The sequence below is a fragment of the Borostomias antarcticus genome, assembly GCF_949987555.1.
Source record: "Borostomias antarcticus genome assembly, chromosome: 4".
Classification (NCBI taxonomy): domain Eukaryota; kingdom Metazoa; phylum Chordata; class Actinopteri; order Stomiiformes; family Stomiidae; genus Borostomias; species Borostomias antarcticus.
The window spans coordinates 11503225-11529201 of NC_140237.1; the positions used below are offsets into that span (position 1 = coordinate 11503225).

The 25977-nt window shown below is 45.8% G+C and overlaps 1 protein-coding gene across 1 annotated transcript in view; it reads left to right on the forward strand.

The window, feature by feature from the left end:
• The first annotated feature begins 4761 nt into the window (after positions 1–4761).
• The window catches only part of tcf25 (TCF25 ribosome quality control complex subunit), a 40083-nt gene continuing 18867 nt past the window's right edge, over positions 4762–25977 (forward strand). The window contains exons 1-16 of the mRNA XM_084436732.1: positions 4762–5080; positions 5432–5578; positions 5937–6008; positions 6156–6280; positions 6589–6654; positions 9005–9090; positions 11117–11247; positions 11417–11516; positions 13827–13920; positions 14076–14168; positions 16981–17086; positions 17216–17378; positions 17496–17583; positions 17858–18016; positions 20927–21017; positions 21221–21300. Coding sequence (XP_084292858.1) covers positions 4871–5080; positions 5432–5578; positions 5937–6008; positions 6156–6280; positions 6589–6654; positions 9005–9090; positions 11117–11247; positions 11417–11516; positions 13827–13920; positions 14076–14168; positions 16981–17086; positions 17216–17378; positions 17496–17583; positions 17858–18016; positions 20927–21017; positions 21221–21300 — 1811 coding nt within the window. The 5' untranslated portion in view covers positions 4762–4870. The remainder of the gene's footprint in view (positions 5081–5431; positions 5579–5936; positions 6009–6155; positions 6281–6588; positions 6655–9004; positions 9091–11116; positions 11248–11416; positions 11517–13826; positions 13921–14075; positions 14169–16980; positions 17087–17215; positions 17379–17495; positions 17584–17857; positions 18017–20926; positions 21018–21220; positions 21301–25977) is intronic.

Below are 25977 nucleotides of genomic sequence, written 5' to 3' on the forward strand. Positions count from 1 at the left end.
CTTAACGTGCTGCTTCCTGTCAGACAGAAAGTCTTTGATCCTCCTGCAGGTGGAGTCAGGCACGCGCACCTGGGAGAGCACGCCCTCCTGATTGAGCGGGAGGATGGTGTTGAAAGCAGAGCTGAATTCCACAAAAGAATCCTGGCGTATGTAGCTGTGGAGTCCAGATGCTGGAGAATATAGTGTAGGGCCATGTTTACTGCATGGTCCACTGACCTGTTAGCTGCCTGGAACTGCAGATGGTCCAGGAATGGGTCTGTGATGGATTTGAGGTGGAGCAGAACAAGGTGGTCAAAAACCTTCATTACTACATAGGTCAGGATGATGGGTCTGTAGTCATTGAGGCCAGTGATCCTTGTTTTCTTGGGGACGGGGATGATGGTGGATGTCTTGAAGCAGGCTGGCATGTCTCTTGTGAGGTTTTGAAGATTCCAATGAACACCGGAGACAGCTGGTCAGCACAATACTTTAGGATGGAGGGAGAGACAGAGTCTGGCCCAGACGCTTTCTGGGGGTTCTGTCTCTTGAACAGACGATTCACATCCTTCTCCAGGATGGAGAGGCTGTGTTGCAGTGGGGGGGCAGCTGTAGAGGTCTGGCCCCTGCTGAGATGGGGACTGGGATGCTGATTTCTATGAATATCTAACTCATAAATTAACTATTATCTCCTGAATTAGGCTACCTGACTTGGGCTTAACCCATGAAACATGGCAGATGCTGTCAGTAGGTAGTCCCTCAGCTCCCTCTCCTGACCCTTACTGAACACTTGACCATGGCGAGAGTAGCCAACATCAGGGAGCCGTGTGCTGCCTGCCTCTTGCATGTCCCTCCTCGCTTTTAAGTAGTGTAACAGGGAGACGTGACTAATGGAGTAGCTTTTAGCTGCACCACGTACAAGACATTCCTCTCTCCACTTCTCTGGCTGACAGCTCAAGCACCTCCCTGTTCTGTGACATGTATACACAAGGTATAAATAAAAAAACACTAGCGTCCCAAAAAATTACTTTCATGGGGTAAAAATAGATGATCACCAGAAAAATGTTACAGATTTTAAAATACTCCTGCCGAAGGTCAAATAATGTGTATAAAGGATTTATAGAGGGATCCACAGCCCCTGACCCAATATGACGCGAGAGGGCGGAGTCTTGCCACCACGCCACTGTCCATGCCACGGACCCCACAAATCAGCCCCTGAGAGGGCTAGAGAAACACGGTCTTCACCGGTGGGGGCAGGTGGGTAGCCCGGAGAGCGCTCCACTGCCCCCGACCCAATATGATGCGAGGGGGCGGAGTCTCGCCATCACGCCACTATCCACGCCAAGGATCCCACAACTCAGCCCCTGAGTGGGCTAGAGACCCACGGTCTTCGCCAGTGGGTGCAAGGAGATTGCCCAGAGGTCACTGTACTGCGCTCAATCAGCTCTGACCCAAGCGGGCAGAGTCTTGCCACCACGCCACTATCCATGCCATGAACTCCACAACTCAGCCCCTGAGCGGGCTAGAGACACACGGTTTTCACCAGTGGGTGTATGGAGATTGCCCGGAGGTAACTGCACTACACCCAAACCGCTCTGACATGAGGGGGCGGAGTCTCGCCACCACACCACGGACCCCATGGCCAATGGGCCTAGGATATAGACAATTAACTACCGGTGGAATGGTGGTGGAGCATCCATCGGGGACCCGCTGTAGGTCCGCTAGCCTTGTGTTATATTCCGCCGGAGGTCCGCCAACTCGTTCATCGGGGACCCGCTGTAGCTCCGCTAGCCTTGTGTTATCTGGGTTTATCCCTCACCTTTGTCCAGAAGTTGAACCAATTGCAGCAAAATAGCTAACGTTACAGGAATCATCAGTGTAACTGCTTTAGCCACTGACCGCTACCATTAATGTTATGGAAGCTGCTGCTAGTTGTTGTGAGCTCATGAGCTAACTGGCTATCCCGCTCTTATTGTGCTGGATTAGCATTGGAAGCATTGGAACTGATGTGTCCAGGCGACAAGACCTATCTTCATTTATCAGACATTATTTCATGTCATTTCAATTCACAGCTATTTCAGTGGCAGGACTAGATTCTGTCCTACCAGTCCTGAACAGAAACAAACCAGCCACGCACATAAGCCAGGCTGGACCTGGCCTGGTTCAAATCTGCAGTAGAACTCATTCAGGTCGTTGGCTAGGCATGAGTTGTCAGTGGACTGAGGGGATTTCGGTTTGTAGCTCGTTTTCTTTCTTTCTTTCTTTCGGTTATTTATTTATTTATTTAACCTTTATTTATTCAGAGGAGCCCATTGACACCAAGGTCTCATTTACACTTCCGGTAACATAGCAAACATTGTAAACATTATAAAGCAATATACAAATATAATTATATATCATCTAATAATATAACTTAATGCAATGACAACATTATCCAAAACATACACGACTTCGACCCCATATTCCTGAATCATATGTTTAAAAATGTCAAAGTGACTAGCATCCAATTTAAAAGTCTCCTGAAACCTATTCCATTCTCTAGGAGCACCATAGTCTGACTCAACGGATGTAGGTTTTGGCAATAAACCTTGTCATTCGTTGTCATACTGCCCAATCAGTGGCGACGCAAATTAATCTGATTCGGCCGAGAGATTCTCTCGGCACCAATCAGATTCGATCCAGACTATTTTGCAAGAGCACCGTCGCTGCGTCCGGGCTGGCTCCGCCCAGGACGACTGTAATTGGTTTAAAGAAATAGGCCTCCTGGGTTTTTTCCCCCTAATGCAGAATGGTAATATGTCCAGCCAGACCAGTCTCCGGCGCTGGCACAGCGTAAACGAAGTGTGGAGATAAGTCTGGCTATGCGAGACTAGGAGCACCATAAAGGCAGTCTTTCCAAGTTTAGTTTTATAGGGACCTTAAGAGTCAACCAGTCCTGAGACCTTGTCTGGTGATGACTAGCCTGACTAGTGGTGACTAGGTTGCTTTTCTAAGTTTTGTTCACGTACAGAAGCTTGTATGCTCTCCTAGCGGCCAGGGAAGCTAGTTCATCACTCCTCCAGTTCATGACAGTTCATTCCTCCAGTTCATCACTCATTTTCGTTGGTTCAAATGGCTTGTATGAGTCATGGCATGCTCTACAGCTGGACACAAAGTCTTTTTTTGATATAAGCGTTTTTGTGCAAAGCCACGCCCGCGCTTTCATAATATTTTCATTGAAGTTTTTACAAGGATAGGCCTACATTTACAGGGATAAGGCAATACAGTCTCACGAGACTAAAAGATCTTTCTTTTATGCGTTACTGCCCCCTGTTGGTTCACAGTGAGATGAACAGTGAGATGTGATCGAGCTTTCACTATGTTGATAGGCTTTGCTCATTGTGTAGTGTGCGGCCCCTAATAATAACAAAGAGTATGGAATGCCAAGAGGGGACACTCCGATTGATACTGCTATGGAATCAATACGCCCAGCTGCTGCGTCAGTTTGCTGTCATTGTCATGCACTCACTTTTTCATGTTGACATTGTGTTTACTAAATAATAAATCATCAGGAATTCCCACTATTACGATCTCACTCTTTTTATGTTATATTCATGAAAATATAGGCTACAATTAAATCTGCACAAATAGCCTATTACACAAGTTACTCATTCAATATAGACTGATACAGCTACGTAAAAAAGGTAATCCATACCGTCAAGTTTAGTCAGTTCAACTTCAGATTTATCCGTCCATACCTATCAACTGAAGCAGCCCTGCTATATATGCACACGATTTTCCCATCTGTCATACTTAAGATGGTCCCAAGCATCAACCACTTTCATCAACTTGACTCCCTCTATAAACAAGCATTAAAGGCCCTATAGAAGCCTCTCAGGTATCACCATTGTCACATCACTCAAAAGTACGACTTACTCACCCTGGACAGTCTTAGACTGTATAACGATGCCTGCCTTGTTTTTAAAATCCTTCACGGCCATGCCCCAAACTGAAATAACACATCCACACAGGTTTAGAAAAGGTAAAAAGCTGTGAAAAGGAGCTGTGTCTGGGAGGTAGGATGGGAAAAGGCAGCATAGGGTCTGCCTTCAAGCCTGCTATCATGAAGGGGCAAAAAGTGGAACAGGCCACTCACTTTAAATACCATTATTCCAGCTGTTGCCAACTGGCAGGAGATTCAAGGTCCCACTAGTGAGGAAGAATGGATGCAAGAAATAATTTGTGCCCTCCCCCTGCTGTGGTCATTCTAAACTCCTCTACTCTCACCTGATTGGTATTACTGAATAGCCAAGTTATAGCTTGTATGTAAATATGTGTACAGACATTGATGAAATAGAAGTGTATCTTAGATGTAAATATGGTATAAACTTTGATGAACTAGAAGTGTAGGTATGTAAATATGTGCATGAACATAGATTTTAATATGAAACAATAATTTCTGTGGAAATTAAATTCAGTGGAAAAGAGTGTGTCACATTCATAGTCGACGTAAACAACGCAAGCTAGGTTGTGAACGCAAGCTCCAATATGACTCGAGAGCTTGCGTTCTGTGTTTTGTTTTGTGGAAACGCAAGGAATTGCACTATTGCTTGCGTCAAGCGTCAAGTGACAAATTTCGGCATGACACACGCAAGGACGCAACGAGATCTTGCGTGGCCTTGCGAAGCTTGCGTTGCTTGCGCTTATAGCTCCATGTGTATTGTCCAAACGGAGTATCCGTAGATTGAACGTCTCTCTGACCTCATTTCTCTAACGATGTCGTTTCCTTTTAGGCAGCCAATAGGATTCACCTTGGCATACGGATGCTCATGCTCTTGTTGTTTATGGCTGGATCTGTGAGGCTTAGTTAGCTGAATAACACAAGACAGGTTGGTGATCACTCTCTCCCGGGAGAATGTCGAGCCGGGCTCTGCGGAGGCTCAAGGGGAAGCAACGGGGCCAGGAGGCCCTGGACGTGGGGGACATGGTCCCCGGCGAGGACCAGGCAGAGGTAGAGGAGGACGACGACGGGGAGCAGGACGAAGCGCTGCTGCAGCCAACCAAGATGAGTAACAGCCGAAAAGCAAAGAAAAACAAGAAGAACCTGAGCAACATTTACGAACTGGTAAAATATCTTGCCGACTATCTAGTTCATTATCCAAACACTGCTGACAAGCTACCTACCCACTACAGCTAACTATTATGTGCATTCATGGCTGTTAGCATGTGCTAGCTGGCTAGCTAACTGTGGTGGACTTGCATCATCTTTGCTGCTAAACTAGCCTAGACTAGTAGTAGTAGATTTCTTGTGCAATTTGCCCCCAGGGATAAATAAAGTAGCACAACTACTACTACCGTTAATAAACATTCAGTAAAGTCATCATGCCTTTATGACCTAGCTAACCATCTGGTCATAACAAGAGCACAGAATTTCCCTTTTATACGTGTCTGTGGTGTGTCTGCTCCATGTGTGCAGATTTGCGAGCCAGAGAATGAGGCAGAGAAATCCCATGTGGATGAGGATGGAGGTGTGGTGAAGCCTGATGAAGAGGACGGCAAGGAGAAGAGTGACAGTGCAGACACTGAGAAGAGAGACCCACAACCTGAGACAGGAGCTGCCAAGGTGAGGAGAGATCAAGGGGAGAGAGAGAGAAGACCGGGGGAGAGGTAAGGGAGAGACCAGATGAGAGACAGGAGAGAGGGGGGAGAAACCAAGTGGAGAGACAGGGGAGGGAGGGGGAAGAAACCAGGGGGAGAGACCAGGGGGAGAGGCAGAGGAGAGACTAGGGGGGCAGACAGAGGAGAGACCAGAGGAGAGATCAGGGGGACGGACAGAGGAGAGACAGGAAAAACCGGGGGGAGAGACAGGGGAAAGACCAGGGGATAGACCATGGGAGAGACAGCTGAGAGACCAGGGGGAGAGACCAGGGGGAGAGACAGAGTGAAGTGCCGGTTAACAGTTTTCTTTATCTGATGATCAGTCTGCATCTGGGGACAAAGTGAAAAAGAAGAAGAAAAAGAAGAAGAAAAAGAACACTTCAGCAGAAACACAGGTAAAGAAGTATATAACTCCACCCTGACAAACCACTATGGTGCTATGTTTATGTTTATGTGTTGTCATCATTGGATGGATAGTCAGGGGTAGGTTGAACTTCACCTGTGTGTGGCTGGCTGGCTGTTCACCTGCCTGTGGTCTTTAGGAGGAGGCAGCTGAGGAGGATATCGATGCCCTGCTGCAATCCATTGAGCAGTCGGATGGTCTGACGCTGCAGAATGAAGGCTGTGGAGACTCAGACGGCCGACCGGTACTCTACGTGGAACACAGGTGAGTGATGGGGGAACTGGGTTGAGTCTAGTTCCAGCTGGTCTACTGCTGAGAGGGAACCTTTTACATACTTTTTTTAAACATTGCGCTGTGATGTACTGTTTGTGTAACCGTGTCCTCAGTCTAAACACTGCCCGCCCATGCCCTCGAATTACTTGGTTTTCTTCACACCTGTGACATACAGTATGTGTCGTGTGTTGTTTGTGGACTCCTGGAGGAGCTGCAGTTGCTGAGGCTACAGCTGATGAGGGTCCAGATAAACAAAAATACATTCCCAGTGAGATTTGTCTTCTTTGTCTGCTTGGCAGGAACCTGAATCCAGAGACGGAGCTGAAGAGATACTTCGGAGCGCGGGCAGTGTTGGGGGACCAGAGGTGAAAGGCTCAGGTTTGGGGGTGAGGGGGTTAAAGGGGCAGGTTTAGGGGGGGCGGGTCATAGGCAGAATGTGCCAGAATTTCCTTCAACTAAATAGGTACAAAACTGAGATAATTATCCAAAAAACAAGCCAGAAATCTTATTATGGATTGATATCTAAATTTCAACAGCCACGTCAAGCCAGTAATAAAATCGGCCTACTATCACCTTCAAAACATAGTCGGTTTTCCACTGCACGAAAAAGTGCAAGTTGACTCGACTCAACTTGCTTTTTTTGTTTTTCCACTGTGCAAAAAGCGAGTACAGCCAAGTCGAGTTGCTACTTTTTTGGGATTACCTCCTTTGGGATTCCGAGCGAGCTGAAAGGTGATGGGAAAACACTGCACACTACTGATTGGTCAGGCAAATTGCAAAGGAAACTCAGCCAGACAGCCACTTGTACTGTAGACGACTGTACGAGGGATCTCAAACAAGCGCAAATTTGCAATGTTACGAGCTAGTAGGCTGAAGTAGGCTTCAAGCATTTTCAATCTGACTGAATATTCTTTCTTGTCTACTAGTGGATTAGTAACAGCTGTTGTGCTGTTGTGAACATTTTTGTGGACCAATAAATACCAACCGACTTAGTTTCACAATGCCAAGCTTTCAAGATCTCTGCCTCGCCGTCACCAAAAGTCTAGAGACATCTTCATTGAGAATCTAGGCTCAAAAGGTCACCTACCTTTAAGTACCAACGCTACCAATCAGAATCACTCCCTATCCTCCAATGGGGTGAAAGACCGACCTTAAGAGAAATGATGTCCTCCCCCTATAGTCGCTTGTAGTGAAACAAACTGGAGTGGATTGAATTAAACATTGAAAATGGATATCCCGGCCCGACTGACTCGTGAAGCGAGCTATAGAGCTGCTGGTCACAGCTAAAAAGCACATACAGGATGAAATTCACACTGGTTGAAAGACCGCTAATGCTACACTGAAATAGAGAAATGTAACGCCTTGCCATAGTCAACGTTATGATAACAGACTCCAAAGCCGCAAAGTTTTTATATATATGTTGAGCGGACGGGAGAGATCCCATGGGAACAAAACGTTTTTGTTTTTTTATCTTTAAGGTAATGTACAGTCTGTTTTGCAGTTGAATTAACTGTGTCAAACTGATTGTGCCACCACAAGAGGCAGTGATCCCAGAACACCAAAATAAAACCACTATGACATCGCACAGTATCAAGTTCCTCTGTAGTATAGTGGATAGGGCGTCTGCCTTCCATGCCGAAGGTCAAGCCCCAGTGGGGAAGATTTTTTTTTTTCATCACTGGATGTTATAAAAGCTATGTAAAAATGTGTTAACCTTTGGTGCTATGTCAGTTATTGAATTTATGTGCAGTAATTGAACATTTGAAATACTCCTGTTTTGAAATTATACCTACAGTATAGGTGTCTCAGTAATTACCCATTATATATTAGGCTATACTTTGCATGTATATACCAGGTAAATGTTTAGTAATTGGGGGACTATGAAAGGAAGTGTTACCAAAAAGTTAATTTAGCAGTAGAATTCCATAAGCCTAGGGCCAATGGGCCTGATATAGACAATAAACTACCAGTGGAATGGTGGTGGAGCAATAGTGGGAGCATTTAGGATTACTAGCGGACCGCTGTCCCTGACGCTAATAATGCACCAGAGGTCCACTTGCCATTCGATGTGCAAATGGCCAGGAACACGCCAGCGGATTCGGCCGGAGGTCCACCAGCTCGTCCATCGGGGACCCGCTGTAGGTCCGCTAGTCTTGTGTTATCTGGGTTTATCTCTCACCTTTGTCCAGAAACAGAAGTTGAACCAATTGCAGCAAAATAGCTAACAGTACAGGAATCATCAGTGTAACCGCTTTAGCCACTGACCGCTACCATTAATGTTATGGAAGCTGCTGCTAGTTGTTGTGAGCTCATGAGCTAACTGGCTATCCCGCTCTTATTGTGCTGGGTAAGCATTGGAACTGATGTGTCCAGGCGACAAGACCTATCTTCATTTATCAGACATTATTTCATGTAATTTAAATTCACAGCTATTTCAGTGGCATGACTAGCTTCCGTCCTACCAGTCCTGAACAGAAACAAGCCAGCCACGCACATAAGACAGGCTGGACCTGGACTGGTTTTATTCTTTCATTTAAATCTAATTCTATGCATTCTTTTTAAATCCTGTTTTATTGGATCTGAAAATGCCTTTAAACATGTTTTTTGTGAAGCACATTGATCATTGTTCCCTTGTGTATGAAATGTGCTCTAAATATAAAGCTGCCTTGCCTATATACTCAGCTGTCTTATTCTATCGTGTGGTGTTGTGGTCAGGCCTCGGCAGAGACAGAGGCAGTTCCGTCGCAGCACCTGGATGACCGTTCCCAAAGACACCTGGCCTGGACGTTTCAGCCGCCCAGGTAGGCCATGTTCACCAGGCCCTCAGCAGGGGTTCACTAGGCCCTCAGCTGGGGTTCACTAGGCCCTCAGCTGGGGTTCACTAGGCCCTCAGCAGGGGTTCACTAGGCCCTCAGCAGGGGTTCACTAGGCCCTCAGCAGGGGTTCACTAGGCCCTCAGCAGGGGTTCACTAGGCCCTCAGCAGGGGTTCACTAGGCCCTCAGCAGGGGTTCACTAGGCCCTCAGCAGGGGTTCACTAGGCCCTCAGCAGGGGTTCACCAGGCCCTCAGCAGGGGTTCACTAGGCCCTCAGCAGGGGTTCACTAGGCCCTCAGCAGGGGTTCACTAGGCCCTCAGCAGGGGTTCACCAGGCCCTCAGCTGGGGTTCACTAGGCCCTCAGCAGGGGTTCACTAGGCCCTCAGCAGGGGTTCACTAGGCCCTCAGCAGGGGTTCACCAGGCCCTCAGCTGGGGTTCACTAGGCCCTCAGCAGGGGTTCACCAGGCCCTCAGTAGGGGTTCACTAGGCCCTCAGCAGGGGTTCACTAGGCCCTCAGCAGGGGTTCACCAGGCCCTCAGTAGGGGTTCACTAGGCCCTCAGCAGGGGTTCACTAGGCCCTCAGCAGGGGTTCACTAGGCCCTCAGCAGGGGTTCACCAGGCCCTCAGCTGGGGTTCACTAGGCCCTCAGCTGGGGTTCACTAGGCCCTCAGCAGGGGTTCACCAGGCCCTCAGTAGGGGTTCACTAGGCCCTCAGCAGGGGTTCACCAGGCCCTCAGCAAGGGTTCACCAGGCCCTCAGCAAGGGTTCACTAGGCCCTCAGCAGGGGTTCACTAGGCCCTCAGCAGGGGTTCACCAGGCATTGTCATAGTAACCACCAGTTACAAGGATAAAGTTATCCCCTGGATAACATGTTGCTCACATTTGTTTCAAGCACTGCACTACTATTTAGCATTGTCAGATGTGTTGACGTTTCAGTCAGTAAGTATATACAGTCCCTAGAAAGTGTCATTCACTGCTGTTCAAACTAGCAGTGATGTTAGACCATTTTCAACTTTCAACCAGTAGATCAAATTACCCACTATTTCAGATGGTAAAAGTAACAAAATAAGCACATTTAAAACCAGAAAAACATTTTAATGATCTTGACCAGCCTTTATTTTCAGCACTATGTTAATACTGTCATAACTGTTGGTTTTCGGGCGACAGATGCATAACAAAGAGCTCCAGTGGTGCCTGGTGGCCATAGCTAGTATCTCTAAGGCACCAGTATTGCTGCATCCCCCTGGAGTTGTTCCTTCTCATCCCTGGAAGTCCTAGTAGCCCTGACCCCATCAGCCACAAACACACTGGAGGCCTGAGCTCTAGGAAGCTGAACACAGCATATGTTATCACTGTTGGGTAGCCTGAAACCAGATTTGCAGATAATCTTTTCTGGGAATAATCGCAACAGAGGGCCACATTCAGTCTGCATTCAGGCCACGACGTGACCATGTATCATAAATTAAATGTGGTAAATGTTTTCGATTGCTGTGCAGACTCAAAGACGCCGTTGCTGTATATCTGCTCTCTGCTGAACCCTGTTCAACTTACAGTAGCACAAGGTCGGAGAAGAACTGGGGCTGTTATACGAGTCTTGGTCGGCCCAGTGACACATTATCATCCTAAATAGAATAATTCAGGCAGCTGATTGACTTGAAATGTAAGCAGCTGTTGTCCAAGAGATCAGGTGAGGATAAGGTGTCTTATCTAACCACACATGGGAATCCTTTTCAGTACAGGGATGTTCCACGCTCTCTTTAAGGCATAATTTGTAATTTCTTTCTTTACACTAAAATAACATTATAGATTCCCAACTCCCTCAGTCTGTACACTGGTGTTGTTGGTTAGGGTTAGTCAGGTCAGGTGCCTAAATATAAAAAATGGTACTTAGGATATGTATTTTTTATAGGAAGCAAGCTATAGAGGAAATGTAAAAAACGGCAGACTAAATGGTTGATTATTGTATGTTCGTCTGTCTTCATTGCTGGTCTGATGTGTCTCTCCTGGCCAGGCATCTCCATGTCTCTGCTGGAGACCAGGGCTGGGCTGCAGTACTTCACCTTCGAGCACAGCCGAGACTATCAGCAGGTCCAGTTCAAGTTCCTGGATGCTGTGGAGTCCATGGATCCCAACAACATAGTGGTGAGCTGTAGAAAGAGGATGGAAGGGAAGCACTGCCAGGTTGTAATAGTAGATCTTTTTAGAATTAAGGCTGTACAGTACATTGTGGTTAGGTTTCCTCAGCTGCACCCTGTGTTCATCGGCAAGACAAACCCATGTGCCCATAGCTGACCGGATCCTGTCCCTTTAGGCTCTTCTGCAGATGAACCCGTACCACATAGACTCTCTGCTGCAGCTCTCCGATGTCTGCCGCATCCAAGAGGACCAGGAGATGGCCAGGGACCTCATAGGTGAGCAGCAGGGGCCCCTAGCCAGTATTTAGGAATCTGATTGGTCGTGAGCTGCCACCAGGTCAGTATTAGGGAATCTGAGTGGTTGAGGGCGACGGCCAGGTAAGCATCAGGGAATCTGTTTGAAGTGTGAGGCTAGAATCACAGAGGAGACAGGCAAGTGGGTCAGAGTCTCCTGTTTCTAACCCAGAGCACACACACACGCACCTCTATTCCCGTAGCTACATGTGACATTTGAAATTTGACAGTGAAATTTAGTTAGATTGATCTACTCTAGCCTAATAGTTAGATTAGCTCTCTGATAGTTATATTAGCTCTGACCTGCTTAGTGGGAGCAGGCAGTAACAGAGAGTGGTCAGACCTGTGCTCATATCGAGGGTCCATCTTAGATTAACCAGAAACCATGTTCGGACTCTGGTAGCTCTGAGATCGCTGAAATCACATTGGTAATCGTCACCTGATTGGTTGATTACCAGTGTTCTGTACCATTGTCCGGCCTAGTGCTCACATTAGGATTAGGTAAGGTTGGTGTACACGTGAATACTCTCACATACACGTGAAATCCTCTCACATACTACTGAAATGCAGTAGTTGTATGTAAGAGGAATTTCAGTCGTATGTGAGAGCATTTCACATGTGTATGCAAGTATTCACGTGTATGTGGCATCGCGTGTATGTGACATCGTGTGTATGTGAGAGTATTTCACATGTGTATGCGAGAGCATTTTCAGTTGTATGTGAAAGTATTTAATATGTTTATGTGAGAGCATTTTCATTAGTATTTGAGAGTATTTAAAGGAGTAGTAAAGGGAAAATGCATGTTTAGCCCTGTTTTAAGGTTACTTATGATCATATACAATGGTTCATTCTTGCTCTGAATGTCTTGTGGACTTTGCTTCATGCAATTTTCAGTAGTATGTGAGAGCATTTCACATGTGTATGTGAGAGTATTTCATGTGTATGTGAGAGTATTTCACATGTGTATGCGAGAGTATTTATTGATCATTTTATGAAATCCATTGACTTGTATTGAAGCGACCGTTGTAGATGTGTAGATCAATCCGCAGAGGGGATTCAGGAAGCGGAACTACTTACGATAGCTATTGTTATTGTTTATGTTGCTAGGCTACCTAGTTTGTGGAGGTTTACATACGTATGTGCTGCGACTAAATAGTTCTATGCTAAATATTTAAAAAAGCCTTTCCAGATGAACTAGAATCTTACTTTATGGCGAATTATATGTCAGAACCCCAACTAACACCTAGGTGAGTTTCTTGTCTTTGAAATCGAGAGTTTAACATGTTTTTGAATGAGTTTTCAAGAAGCCCATCCACATCCATTGTATGACCAAAACGGTGGTAGAGCAATTATCAACTTTCTCGAAAATGCTAGCTTTGTCAATGTTTTGATCTGAACCATTGTATATGATCATAAGTAACTTTAAAACAGGGCTAAACATGCATTCTCCCTTTACTACTCCTTTAATATGTGTATGTGAGAGCATTTTCAGTAGTATGTGAGAGAATATTCAGAAGTGTATGTGAGGGTATTTCACGTGTGTGAGAGCATTTCACATGTCTATGTGAGAGTATTTCACATACACATATGAAATGCTCTCACATACACGTGAAATGCTCTCACATACTACTGAAATTTCTCTTACATACAACTATTGCATTTCAGTAGTATGTGAGAGGATTTTCAGTACTATGAGAATATTTCCAATGTGTATGTGAGAGTATTCACATGTGTACATGAGGTAAAGTATTGAATATGGCCTATACGGCCTCTCATACTCTAGTGTTACTCAGATTAGAGATGAGACGTTATGGATTTTTGCATTACGGTACGGTACGGTATTTAGTTACACGGTACTGTTTACGGTATTTCACGGTATACGGCATTTCACCTCCCCAACACACATAAAAAAAACTTTTACTTTGAAGGAACTACAGTGCAACACATGATGGAAAATACACACTATTGTAATTAAGCTCAGTTTAATAGCAAGCTTATATTAAATTACAAAATTAACTGTTGCAAGCAATTTAAAATGTGAAGTTTCAGCAGAGCTTTATTGCGTAATACCGTAAACGTAATACCGTAAACACAGGGAATGTCACGGTTCTAATACCATGGACATTTTATACCGCGGTTCACGGTTTTACGGTATACTGTCTCATCCCTACTCAGACACAGCATGTTTTATCACGAAGGGACAGCATTAGATGTCATGTCATGTCACGTGTGTGTGTGTGTGTGTGCGTGTGTGCGTGTGTGCGTGCGTGCGTACCTGTGCATGTTTCTCAGAGCGGGCCCTGTACAGTTTTGAGTGTGCATTCCACCCCGTGTTCAGCCTGACATCAGGGAACTGCCGTCTGGACTACCAGAGACCAGAGAACAGGTGACACACACACACACACACACACACACATAGCTAAAGCTCTGATAGCATGTTCACAAGCACGTAAAAGCTGACATGCATGAGGTTTCCTCCTCTGATTTATTGAACTGTTTGTGTGTGTGTGTGTGTGTGACTAATCAAATCTGTTTTGGCAGAGCGTTTTACTTGGCTGTGTACAAGCACATGATGTTCCTGGAGAAGAGAGGATGCCCCAGGACAGCCCTGGAATACGGTCGCCTCATCCTGAGGTACCGTGGGGGGGCTGACAACTACGAGAGGGGCGGGGGGTGGGATCAGGGGAGGCGGGGGCTGGGTAGAAGGGGGGGGGTGGGGGGGTTGAGGGCTGAGAACCTACAGGAGGGGCTGGGGGGCTGGGTTGGTGTGTGGTATTGGCTGGAGAGGAGGGGAACAGTGGTTCTGTGTACTCGAATATGAGTTATGACTGAGTTTATCCCTTTATCTTTATTAATACTTCCTACCGAAACAGATGAGGATATTCTTTCTTCCAGATATGAGATATTGCTGTCCAGCCTGGACATGCTTATATGTGCTTATATACCATATATACTGTATGCTGTTGTGTTCATTAGAATTGGTCCCCTGAAGGCCTTTTACATCATTAGAGATAATACAACCTACAGAAGTCAGGTCTATGAGAGAGCAGATACACACACACACACATATACACACACATATACACACACACACACACCAATATATCAGTTGAAACATACACTTACAATGTCATAGAAATTGTAGTTTCACCACCTCACCACCTCCCTCAACCTTTCACATAGCTGTGCTAATCTAATTTTGACAGGATGACCTCCAGGAGGTCAACACACCTAGACTTTGTCTGGCCTGAATAACCATTCTTTGTTCTATTGTCCCTGCAAGATTTACCGCTCTTTCTCATATCACGTGTCTCAACTCTTGACCACTGTTGATGACGTATGCCATTTATTATGACGTGTATAGATAGGTTAGCCAATCACATCCCTGGAAGCGTCATACCTGTGTATTGCTTTGAATATAAGGCCGCGCAAGACCAGACTGCGGCACTTCTGCTGGATACCACTTACGTGCGTTATCCTGGAAGTCCTTGCGCTCGTATGTTTTCTCAATAAACCAGACTTGACCTCTTTGAGTGAACCTTAGCAAATCTTTTTACTTTCGATCAGATTTAATTCCATTACAACAAAAACACATACACACACACTCAGTCTGTATACTGAGCTTTCCACTGTATGTCCATCTACCTTCACCCAGGGTGGTGTGTGTATGTAGCATATAGCTAAGCTGGATCTTGGTATATATGTGGCTCTGATTGCCAGTCCCACATGACTGATCATTCTGTCTGATCACACAGCAGCACGTGCACCGTCTCACATGTACTTACTGTATGATGTCACTCCCGTGCTCTGAAACAGCCGTGTACAGCAGAACCTTGGTTCCTGTGCTTCCCACGCATCTTAAAGATCTCAAGGATATCCTGTCACAGGATGAATCTTCTTGTGGTCACAAGTAATCCCAGGTGTTACTGTACTATAGACAGACAGACAGAGAGATAGATGGGTGGGCAGACAGACAGACAGACAGACAGGTGGGCAGACAGACAGGTGGGCAGACAGACAGGCAGGCGGGTGGGCAGGCAGAGAAATTAGAAAGTACAGCATAGGTTGGAGTATAGAATATACATAGTAGCGAATATACATAATAGAGAAGAAGGAATATATATAAGCAGTATGCATAAAATATAGAGTATATACATACATACAGCCAGGTACATACGATCTGTATCAATATGTAGAATAATACTCATATACAGTTAGGTCCATACATTTTTGGAAATTGACACAATTTTCATCATTTTGGCTCTGTACACTACACCACCACAAGGGACATGAAAGGAGCATTCAGTATGTGCGGCAGTAAGTGCAGACTTTCAGCTTTAATTTGAGGGTATTTACATCCAAATCAGGTGAATGGTATAAGAATTACAACAACTTTTATATGTGACATCACCAGACGCTGGGTTTCATCCCTGGTGTTGCTCTGCCATTCCACTAGTGTAACTGTTTTCAGTTCCTGCTTGTTCTTTGAGCGGTTTCCCTTCAGTTTTGTCTTCAGCAAGTGAAATGCATGCTCAATTGGATTCAGGTCAGGTGATTGACTTGACCATTGCAGAACATTCCACTTCTTTGCCTTGAAAAACCCTTTGGTTGCTTTCGCAGAAGGGATGTGCACAGTGACTATTTTCACTGAATACTAGATGGTGGTTTTGCAGCCGACTGTATGACTAGTCTAAAACAGATTCAGCTCAGCTGCAGCCAATTTGCATTCATGCAGGGTTACTCACTTTGCTTTTCCCAAAACAGTACTTCAGCCTGTCTTAACAGTTTATTAGCAAAGATCTAGTTGTGATTTATTTAGTTTAATTGAAGAAGAGTAGGCTACCCCATTAGCCTGTTATATTTCATTAGGCTAAAATGAGAACATTGATATTAGCCTATCGAAGGAAATATCTAATATAAACTAACCTTTTAATAGAATTAAGCAGAGTGCAATGGACTGACTTTCATGAACGGATATTTGACGCTTGAAAAATAAATAACCCAAGAAAAGCACAATGTGACAAACTTAGATAAATAACCTACTTTATATGGATGACATAGGCCCTATTCATAACATAGCCTATTCAAGTCGGAACACGGCCATAAAACAAGGCTGCATGCTCTCCTATAGCCAGAGATGGATCAGGAAAAAATGGGCCCCTGGGCCTGGAAGTGTAGAGGGGCCCCCCTCCCTACCAGCCCCCCCACCCCCCTACAGCCTCCCCCTCCCTACCAGCCCCCCCAGCCTCCCCCTCCCTACCAGCCCCCCCACCCCCCTACAGCCTCCCCCTCCCTACCAGCCCCCCAGCTGTCCCGATTCCTGCGGTGTCCAGCCTAAGCATATGAGAGAGAAAAAAGGAAGGAATCGTTGAATCTCTGGTTTGAACAGGTGAATCTGATTCGACTCACAAAATACTGTATGTGTGTGTGTTTGTGTGTGTTCCAGTCTGGACCCGGATGCTGACCCTCTCTGCATGCTACTGCTCATCGACTTCCTGTCCTTGCGCTCCAGGGAATACCTCTTCCTGCTGCGCCTCTACCAGGAGTGGGAGGTGAGGCTGTGTGCGTGTGTGTGTTTGTATGTTTTAACTGATTTAGCCATGTGTGTGTGTGCGTGCTTGTGTTTGTAAGTGTGCGTTTTAACTGATGTATATATATGTGTGTGTGGGTGTGTCTCTCAGGTACACAGGAACCTGTCCCAGCTGCCAAACTTTGCCTTCTCTGTGGCTCTGAGCCACTTCCACCTGAGTCAGCAGGAGGACAGGGCGGGGCCGGAGGACAGGGAGGGCCTCAGGGGCAGGGCTGACCTGCTGCTTCAGAACGCTCTCATCATGTTCCCTGGAGGTGAGACACACAGCAAACACACACACACACACACACACACACGCACAGCACACATTTATATGGGAAGACAGAAATCACACACACGTGTTTGTAACTGTGCGTGTTTGTTTTCCACAGTGTTGATGCCTCTGCTGGACCTGTGCACAGTGCAGCCAGATGCAGCAGTGTCGTCTCATGCCTTCTTCGGCCCTCAGAGTCAGCTGGGGTAAACAACCTTGTTGATGTGATTGTGGTTGTTATTGTTTTAAAATATCATTTTCTCTATCTCAGTCGTCGTAATGGAATTTAAACATTTATTACCATAAAATCTTGTCATGAAATTTTAATCCATTGTAGCAAGGTATAAATCAAACTGGTATAGAACAGTACTTATTATGTAATAAGTAGAATATAAATAATTCTATCATTAAAATCTTTTTCTTTCCTTTCTTTCTTTCCTTCTTTTTGTCTTGTCCCCGTCCCTCTCCCTCCCCCTCCAGACAGTCCCCTGCCCTGGCTGAGTTGGTGGGTCTGTACGTGGGGAGGACCCACACTCTGTGGCGGGAGGGCGGGGTCCTATTGTGGCTGGAGGAGGCGGTCAGGGAGGTGCTGAGCAGAGTGGACAGTAAAGACCCTCTGGTGGAGGACTGCCAAAACAAGTATTAACCGTCCCGTTGCACAGAACACCTTAAGATTTTTCTTGAAATCAGGTTAAGGTTTCCTTAAAATAAAATATGTTGCACAAAACACCTATAAGTCTTCTCCTTAAGGTTTAAGGTTTAAGGTTTTCTCCCTATCTTGGGTCGTGTCTGAAATGTCCATACTACAAAAACAGTATTATCCGTCACATAGCAGGATTATACAAAAACTACCAGAGCGATTGGAACATCCCACAAACTACATCCATCCATCCATCTTCATCCACTTATCCGGGGTTGGGTCGCGGAGGCAGCAGTTCCAGCAGGGGGCCCCAGACATCCCTTTCCCTGGCAGCATCAACCAGCTCTGCCTGGGGAATCTTTAGCTGGTCACAGGCCAGTGCCAACTTTGCCTTTTGGCTCAGCTCTCTTTTCGTCACAACAGTGCGGTAAAGCGACTGCAGAACCGCACCAGCTGCTCTGATTCTCCGGCCAAACTCCCTCTCCATGGTTCCCTCACTCGTGAACAAGACCCCCAGATACTTGAACTCCTTCACTTGGGTTAAGGACTCATTTCCTACTTGGAGTGGACAGACCACCGGTTTCCTGCTGAGAACCATGGCCTCAGATTTAGAAGTGCTGATTCTCATCCCAGCCGCTTTTCACTCAGTTGTGAACCTATCCAGAGAGTGCTGGAGGTCGCAGGCAGATGATGCCATCAGGACCACATCATCTGCAAATAGCAGCGACGCGATCCCCAGCTCAACGAACTGCAAACCCACCTCCCCATGACTACGCCTCGATATCCTGTCCATGAAAATCACAAACAGGATTGGTGACAACCCCCACCGGAAAGGAAGACGACTTACTGCTGAGGACACGGACACAGCTCTCGCTCTGGGTGTACAAGGATTGGATGGACCTAAATAGGGATCCCCTCAACCCATACTCCCGCATAACCCTCCACAAGACCCTCCATAACCCTCTCGAGGGACCCGGTCGTAAGCCTTCTCCAAGTCCACAAAACACATGTAGACAGGTTGGGCAAACTCCCAAGCCCCCTCAAGATCCTTGCGAGAGTGAAGAGCTGGTCGGTTGTTCCACGAGCAAGCAACCAATATTATCTTATGTTTCTATGCATGTAAAACAAAATAACCATAGCCAACTTAGAACCCATCCCAGATACATGGACACTGGGCAAGTGCCCCTCTACCCCTCCCAGAGGCATGGACACTGGGCTAGTGCCCCTCTACCCCTCCCAGAGGCATGGACACTGGGCTAGTGCCCTTCTACCCATCCTAGAGGCATGGACACTGGGCTAGTGCCCTTCTACCCATCCTAGAGACATGGACACTGGGCTAGTGCCCTTCTACCCATCCTAGAGGCATGGACACTTGGCTAGTGCACATCCTTTTTACCCCCCAGAGGAATGAACACTGGACTTAATTTCTGCATATACCTGTAGTTTTGTAAATTATGTCTTCTGTTATTGTCTATAATGGCTGATTGAAAAAAATACACAAGTATGTTCAGTTATGTTCATACATGACCACTCTCATAAACACCACAATCAGTTACACCACCAAAAAGCTTACTCTTTAATGGTGCATGTGTGCTACATTTATACCGAGGTGTGAGTTTAACCATTTCAACTCGATTACACCAACACAATGCATTAGGCTGAGCCCTGTGCTCTCTGAGCACCCTTTCTAGTCTACTTTCTCTTTATTTGTTATATATACATATATGCCCGGACAGGAATGATTATAAATATATAATGTTTAGTAGCCTACTTAATTTAGACCTATTAAATTATTTGTCGTGAAGAAGACGGTACATGGTCTATCTATTCTAAGTTTAGTTGTATGTTGTATTTCCAGTGTATGAATAATACAGGAACCATCCAAACCAAGAACCATCAGGACCTTTGCTGGTTCCTGGTACGATCATTCCAGCTAATGGCGGTGCCGACTGATGAAACATGACAATGACGTTGCTTTGTAGTAGCCTACAGACGTCAACCTGCGCAGTTCCTGATCGGTCTGGCTGGTACCACCTCCCAAGCAGGAACTACGTTTAGTTCTGAGAATTGGGTTCGGTATTGTTTTGTTAGCAGTGGAAACGCATCCAGAACCTGTGCTCACCCGGAACGGTTCAGTACGGTACGGTACTGCTAAACAGCCATTAGTTACCTCTGCCCCAGCGACAGTGCAGGTTGTTTGTTGGCTTGTTTGTTCGTTTCTTGGTTTATTTCTTCGTTAGAAGTATTGCGCAAAAACTACCAAACCAATTTTCATGGAAGCGTGTAGCAGATCCGAGTCACAGGGTGGATCCACAAATGAAAACAAAACTTAGAACGAAGGCAGCTCCCCTTGTGGACACAGGGTTTGGACTGGGGTGTGCGGGGAGAGAGCACCAAGTATGTCTAACCTCCAGAGAACCGGAAACAAAGAAATGCAAGGTGTGGTCCTGAGACACAGAGAGATAATATATACCAAACCCATGACATCATCAGTTCCTCACAACCATTACCTATTTTATTGCCTACATCCTCTTGAAAAGGGGGGATCTCTCCCATCCCCCAGAACAGACACATTTACAAAAGTTTTGTCCATACATGGCTCTTTCTCTGTCCTACCTCACAGTAGGCTAAAAGGGATTGTTTCTTCAGAGTTTACTTATTTTGTTGCTGTACAATATTCTGCATGTCCAAATCAAAGTACAACCAAACAAACGAAACGGAAACCTTGGGATTTTATGCAATGCCCTTAAGAAAGTCCCTCGGCCAAGGATAATTTAAGCCTAAAGTGTCAGGAGAACACTTAAGGTGTTTTGTGTAACCGGCCGCTGATAAACCCCAGATGACACACCACTGGTTGTTGAAAGAAAAAAAAAGGTATCTTGCTCAATGAAATTTGTTGTTTTCCCCAGGAGGAAGCAGAGGTACCAGAGTGCTCCCCGCAACATCCACCGCCATGTCCTCCTGTCTGAGATCAAGGAGGCCACCTCCACCCTGCCCCTGGTGAGATACTCTGCTAACCCTCAACCTAACCTTCACCCTGCCTCAGCAGAGATACCCTAACCCTCACACTCCAACCCTCGCACTTGTGGTGATGTTGTGGTGTGCATTTGTTACAGTACTGATTTGTGACCTTTAGGTGTGTGTGTTAAGATGACATGTTGGTGTGGTTGGCAGTGTGGTGACATGTTGTGTGTGTTCCCCAGGACGTGACCACTCAGCCAGTGATGGGGTTTGATCCCCTCCCCCCACTGGACTCTGTGTCCTCCTACACCCGGCCAGAGAGGTAAGACACTTCCTCCTCCACAGCTGCCACGACCCTTGACCTGGTAGAGTACAACATCTGGATAGTACAGCCATGGCACCAGCATAGTTTTTTAGATCATTGTTTAGAGTTTAGAAGTTATTAAATTGTCCAGGACAGCAATATCACAATGATACAGTTGACAATAGATAGATAGATAGATAGATAGATGGATAGATGGATAGATGGATAGATGGATGGATAGATGGATGGATACAGTAGATAGATAGATGGGTTGGAGATAGATAGATGGATAGATTGATAGATGGATAGATAGATCACCCTCTATGCCTCAGACAGTCGGCCCCTCATGCTTGCTATTACCGCCCACATGCAATAACATGTGCATGTGACAGCCTGCAGCTTTTCCCTTGGTCTTGTGATTGCTGTTGAGCGATTGGTAATGAATGAGGTTCTGTTGGCAAACACAAGTGTGATGAGTTTGTTTATTTAGTATCCCCATTAGCTAATTCCATAGCAGTTCGCTGGTCTCTGGGGCCCACACACATCAAACATCACTTAAAAAGCACATGAATACAGTAACAATGTATACAATAAAATATACACTAAAGAGAATTAAATTATTTAAACCAGTCTGGCTTATGTGCGTGTGTTACAAACCCTGTAATGCAGGGCCTAACACTAAGACAACGGTGGATGTGCGCAACACAAAATCCAGATAAACCATAATTAAGTGCCACTTTCTTTATTCAAAGGCTAAATAAAGGATCACAACAGGGAACAAGGGAACCATGAACGGTGCCAAATCAAAGCAATTAATATAAATGTGCTATCTAACCTACCTAACCAAAACGGTACCCGTTCCTAGCCTGGTGTCTATAACAGATTTCAGGCTACGCGATGTACGCATCTTACCTATTCCCTTGCCCCTGTGTGTCAGAGGGCACGTAAAGTAAAGTATAAAGTAAACAATAACAAACTATAACAGGCTTTGAAGACATAGAACTAACAAAAGACTGACGGCAGCAAACAGGCAACACAAGGACAAAATCTCTCAACAAAGGACAGGAGGAGCTATATATAGGGGAGGTGGATGGCCATCCGATTGGACACAATGGGGCACACATGGCAGGGAGATGAGACAATTGGACACAGGATAATTGGACCAACAATGATTGACAGGACACAAGGGACTGAGGAGGAACTGCATACACCGTTGTCGAACACCTGAGGGAGACAAACTGACAAAACACAACAGAGAACAACAACCACAGGACACACTAGTGTGGGGACGTAACACTCCCACCCATAACAGCGAGCCTACTAGTTGGCGAGATCAATAAGCCTCCCCTCTAATGACCTACCAAAAGATCACAACCCCCGCACTAATATCTCAAAAGAAAGAAAGAAAGAAATATATATATGTAAATATATATAACACTGAAATGGTTTCTCTCAACTTATCCTAGCGACACTGCTATGGTTTCCCTTCCACTATAGGGCTAAATAGAAATCACTGTCAACACCTAGAGTGCATCCGCAAGCACATTCTCTGATCCTTTCTTGTGTTTGATCTCTAAATTAAAACCTTGACCACCAGGGACCAACGCATCAGGCCTTGATTGTGGTTACTCATCCTGTGAAGGAACACCAATGGATTATGATCCGTGTACAACTACAGGCACAACACTCGAACCAACATACAACTACAGGCAAAACACTCGAACCAACATACAACTACAGGCACAACACTCGAACCAACATACAACTACAGACACAACACCCGAACCAACATACAACTACTCATCCTGTGAAGGAACACCAATGGATTATGATCCGTGTACAACTACAGGCACAACACTCGAACCAACATACAACTACAGGCGCAACACTCGAACCAACATACAACTACAGGGGCAACACTCGAACCAACATACAACTACAGGCACAACACTCGAACCAACATACAACTACAGGCATAACACTCGAACCAACATACAACTACAGGCACAACACTCGAACCAACATACAACTACAGACACAACACCCGAACCAACATACAACTACTCATCCTGTGAAGGAACACCAATGGATTATGATCCGTGTACAACTACAGGCACAACACTCGAACCAACATACAACTACAGGCGCAACACTCGAACCAACATACAACTACAGGGGCAACACTCGAACCAACATACAACTACAGGCACAACACTCGAACCAACATACAACTACAGGCGCAACACTCGAACCAACATACAACTACAGGCATAACACTCGAACCAACATACAACTACAGGCACAACACTCGAACCAACATACAACTACAGGCACAACACTCGAACCAACATACAACTACAGGCGCAACATTAGAACCAACATACAACTACAGGCGCAACATTAGAACCAACATACAACTACAGGCGCAACACTCGAACCAACATACAACTACAGACACAACACTCGAACCAACATACAACTACAGGCATAACACTCGAACCAACATACAACTACAGGCATAACACTCGAACCAACATACAACTACAGAGCAACACTCGAACCAACATACAACTACAGGCACAACACCCGAACCAACATACAACTACAGGCGCAACACTCGAACCAACATACAACTACAGGCCCAACACTCGAACCAACATACAACTACAGGCACAACACTCGAACCAACATACAACTACAGGCGCAACACTCGAACCAACATACAACTACAGGCGCAACACTCGAACCAACATACAACTACAGGCGCAACACTCGAACCAACATACAACTACAGGCGCAACACTCGAACCAACATACAACTACAGGCATAACACTCGAACCAACATACAACTACAGACACAACACTCGAACCAACATACAACTACAGGCGCAACACTCGAACCAACATACAACTACAGGCGCAACACTCGAACCAACATACAACTACAGGCGCAACACTCGAACCAACATACAACTACAGGCGCAACACTCGAACCAACATACAACTACAGGCGCAACACTCGAACCAACATACACTTCAAAGAATTGAAGCACGAGCAACAGAGCTAGAGTCTCCTGTTCAATAGTGGAATACCGTGACTGGCAGTCATTAAACATCTTAGAGTAGTAGCACACTGGATGGTCCCGGCCGTCAGAATCCATCTGACACAGAACAGCACCTGCACCAACGCTACTTGCGTCAACATCAAGAGTAAACGGCTTACTGAAATCCGGAGCTCTAGGAACAGGAGCACTACATAAAAGCGCCTTACAACAATCAAACCCTGCATGACAGTCAGCAGACCAAACTAATGGAACCGAAGGACTGAGCAAATCAGTCAGTGGGGTCACCACCGAGGAAAAATTCAGACAAAACCCTCTGTAGTATCTCGCCATACCCAGGAATCGGCGCAACTCCCGCCGTGTGGTGGGCACAGGGAAACTCGTAATCCCAGCAACCTTAGCTTCAACGGGGCGCACCTTCCCACTCCCCACTTGCTTATCTAAGTCAGTGACAGTGGCTTTGCCGAACTCGTACTTGGCGAGGTTTAGAGTCAAGGAAGCAGCTGCTAATCGCTGAAACACTGTTCGTATCAAACACACGAGTGGGCCAATCAGAGGAATACACCACCACATCATCAAGATAAGCGGCACAGTTAGGTACATCCGCCAGCACTACATTAACTAGACGCTGGAATGTTGCCGGGGCATTTCACATCCCGAACGCCATGACAGAGTACTAGTAAAAACTGTCAACTAGTAAAAACTGTCAAGTGTTACAAAAGCGGATATTTCTGAAGCCCGATGTGAAAGGGGCACCTGCCAATATCCTTTCAGCAGATTTAATTTGGTGACATAATGGGCTGAACCGATGGTGTCCACACAATCATCCACCTGTGGCATGGGAAACGAATCCAGGATAGTGACCTGGTTCACCTTCCTATAATCTGTGCAAAAATGAACGTGCTTACAGCCACGCATGTAAACATTACAAGAAAGTAAACATCTCTATAAATTCCAATAAAATATAAACAAAAAAGCTAAAATATTTAAGTGTCATAAGAAAGTAAACAACTCTCCAACCCAAATAAACCACACCATGTCATGTGCAACACAATAAGTGTGTGTTTTTTCCTCCACCCCAGTGACGGTGCAGGGCGAGAGGTAATGTTTTCAGTGGTGTGTGTGGGTGCGTTTGTGCACACGTTTGTCTGTTAGCAGGATTACTCAAAAACCACTGGACCGATTTTCACCAAACTCGGTGGAAGGGTGTAGCATGGTCCGACTTAGAACCCATTACATTTTGGGACAGATCCCAATCACGAGGAGGGTCCACGGGCCGATCAAACACAGCCGGACTGGCCATTCACCTCCATTCAAACCCCGGTCCTCTGATTTACAAACACACATGACCACCTCTCATAATCTCAGCTACCAGTTACACCACTGAACACCTCTTCAATGGAGCAAGACAGTATTCATACGGGGGAGTGAGTTCACCCAATTCAACTTGGTTACACTGATTAAATGCAGTGATAGGCGAGGTCTGTGCTCTCTGGCCACCCTACTAGACAACTACTAGCAAAAACTACTAGACCCCTTTTCATGTAACGCGGTGGAGGGTGTAGCATGGGCCAATATAAAACCCATTGAGTTTTGGCGTGCAGAGCCACGAAATACATTCAGGGGCGGAGG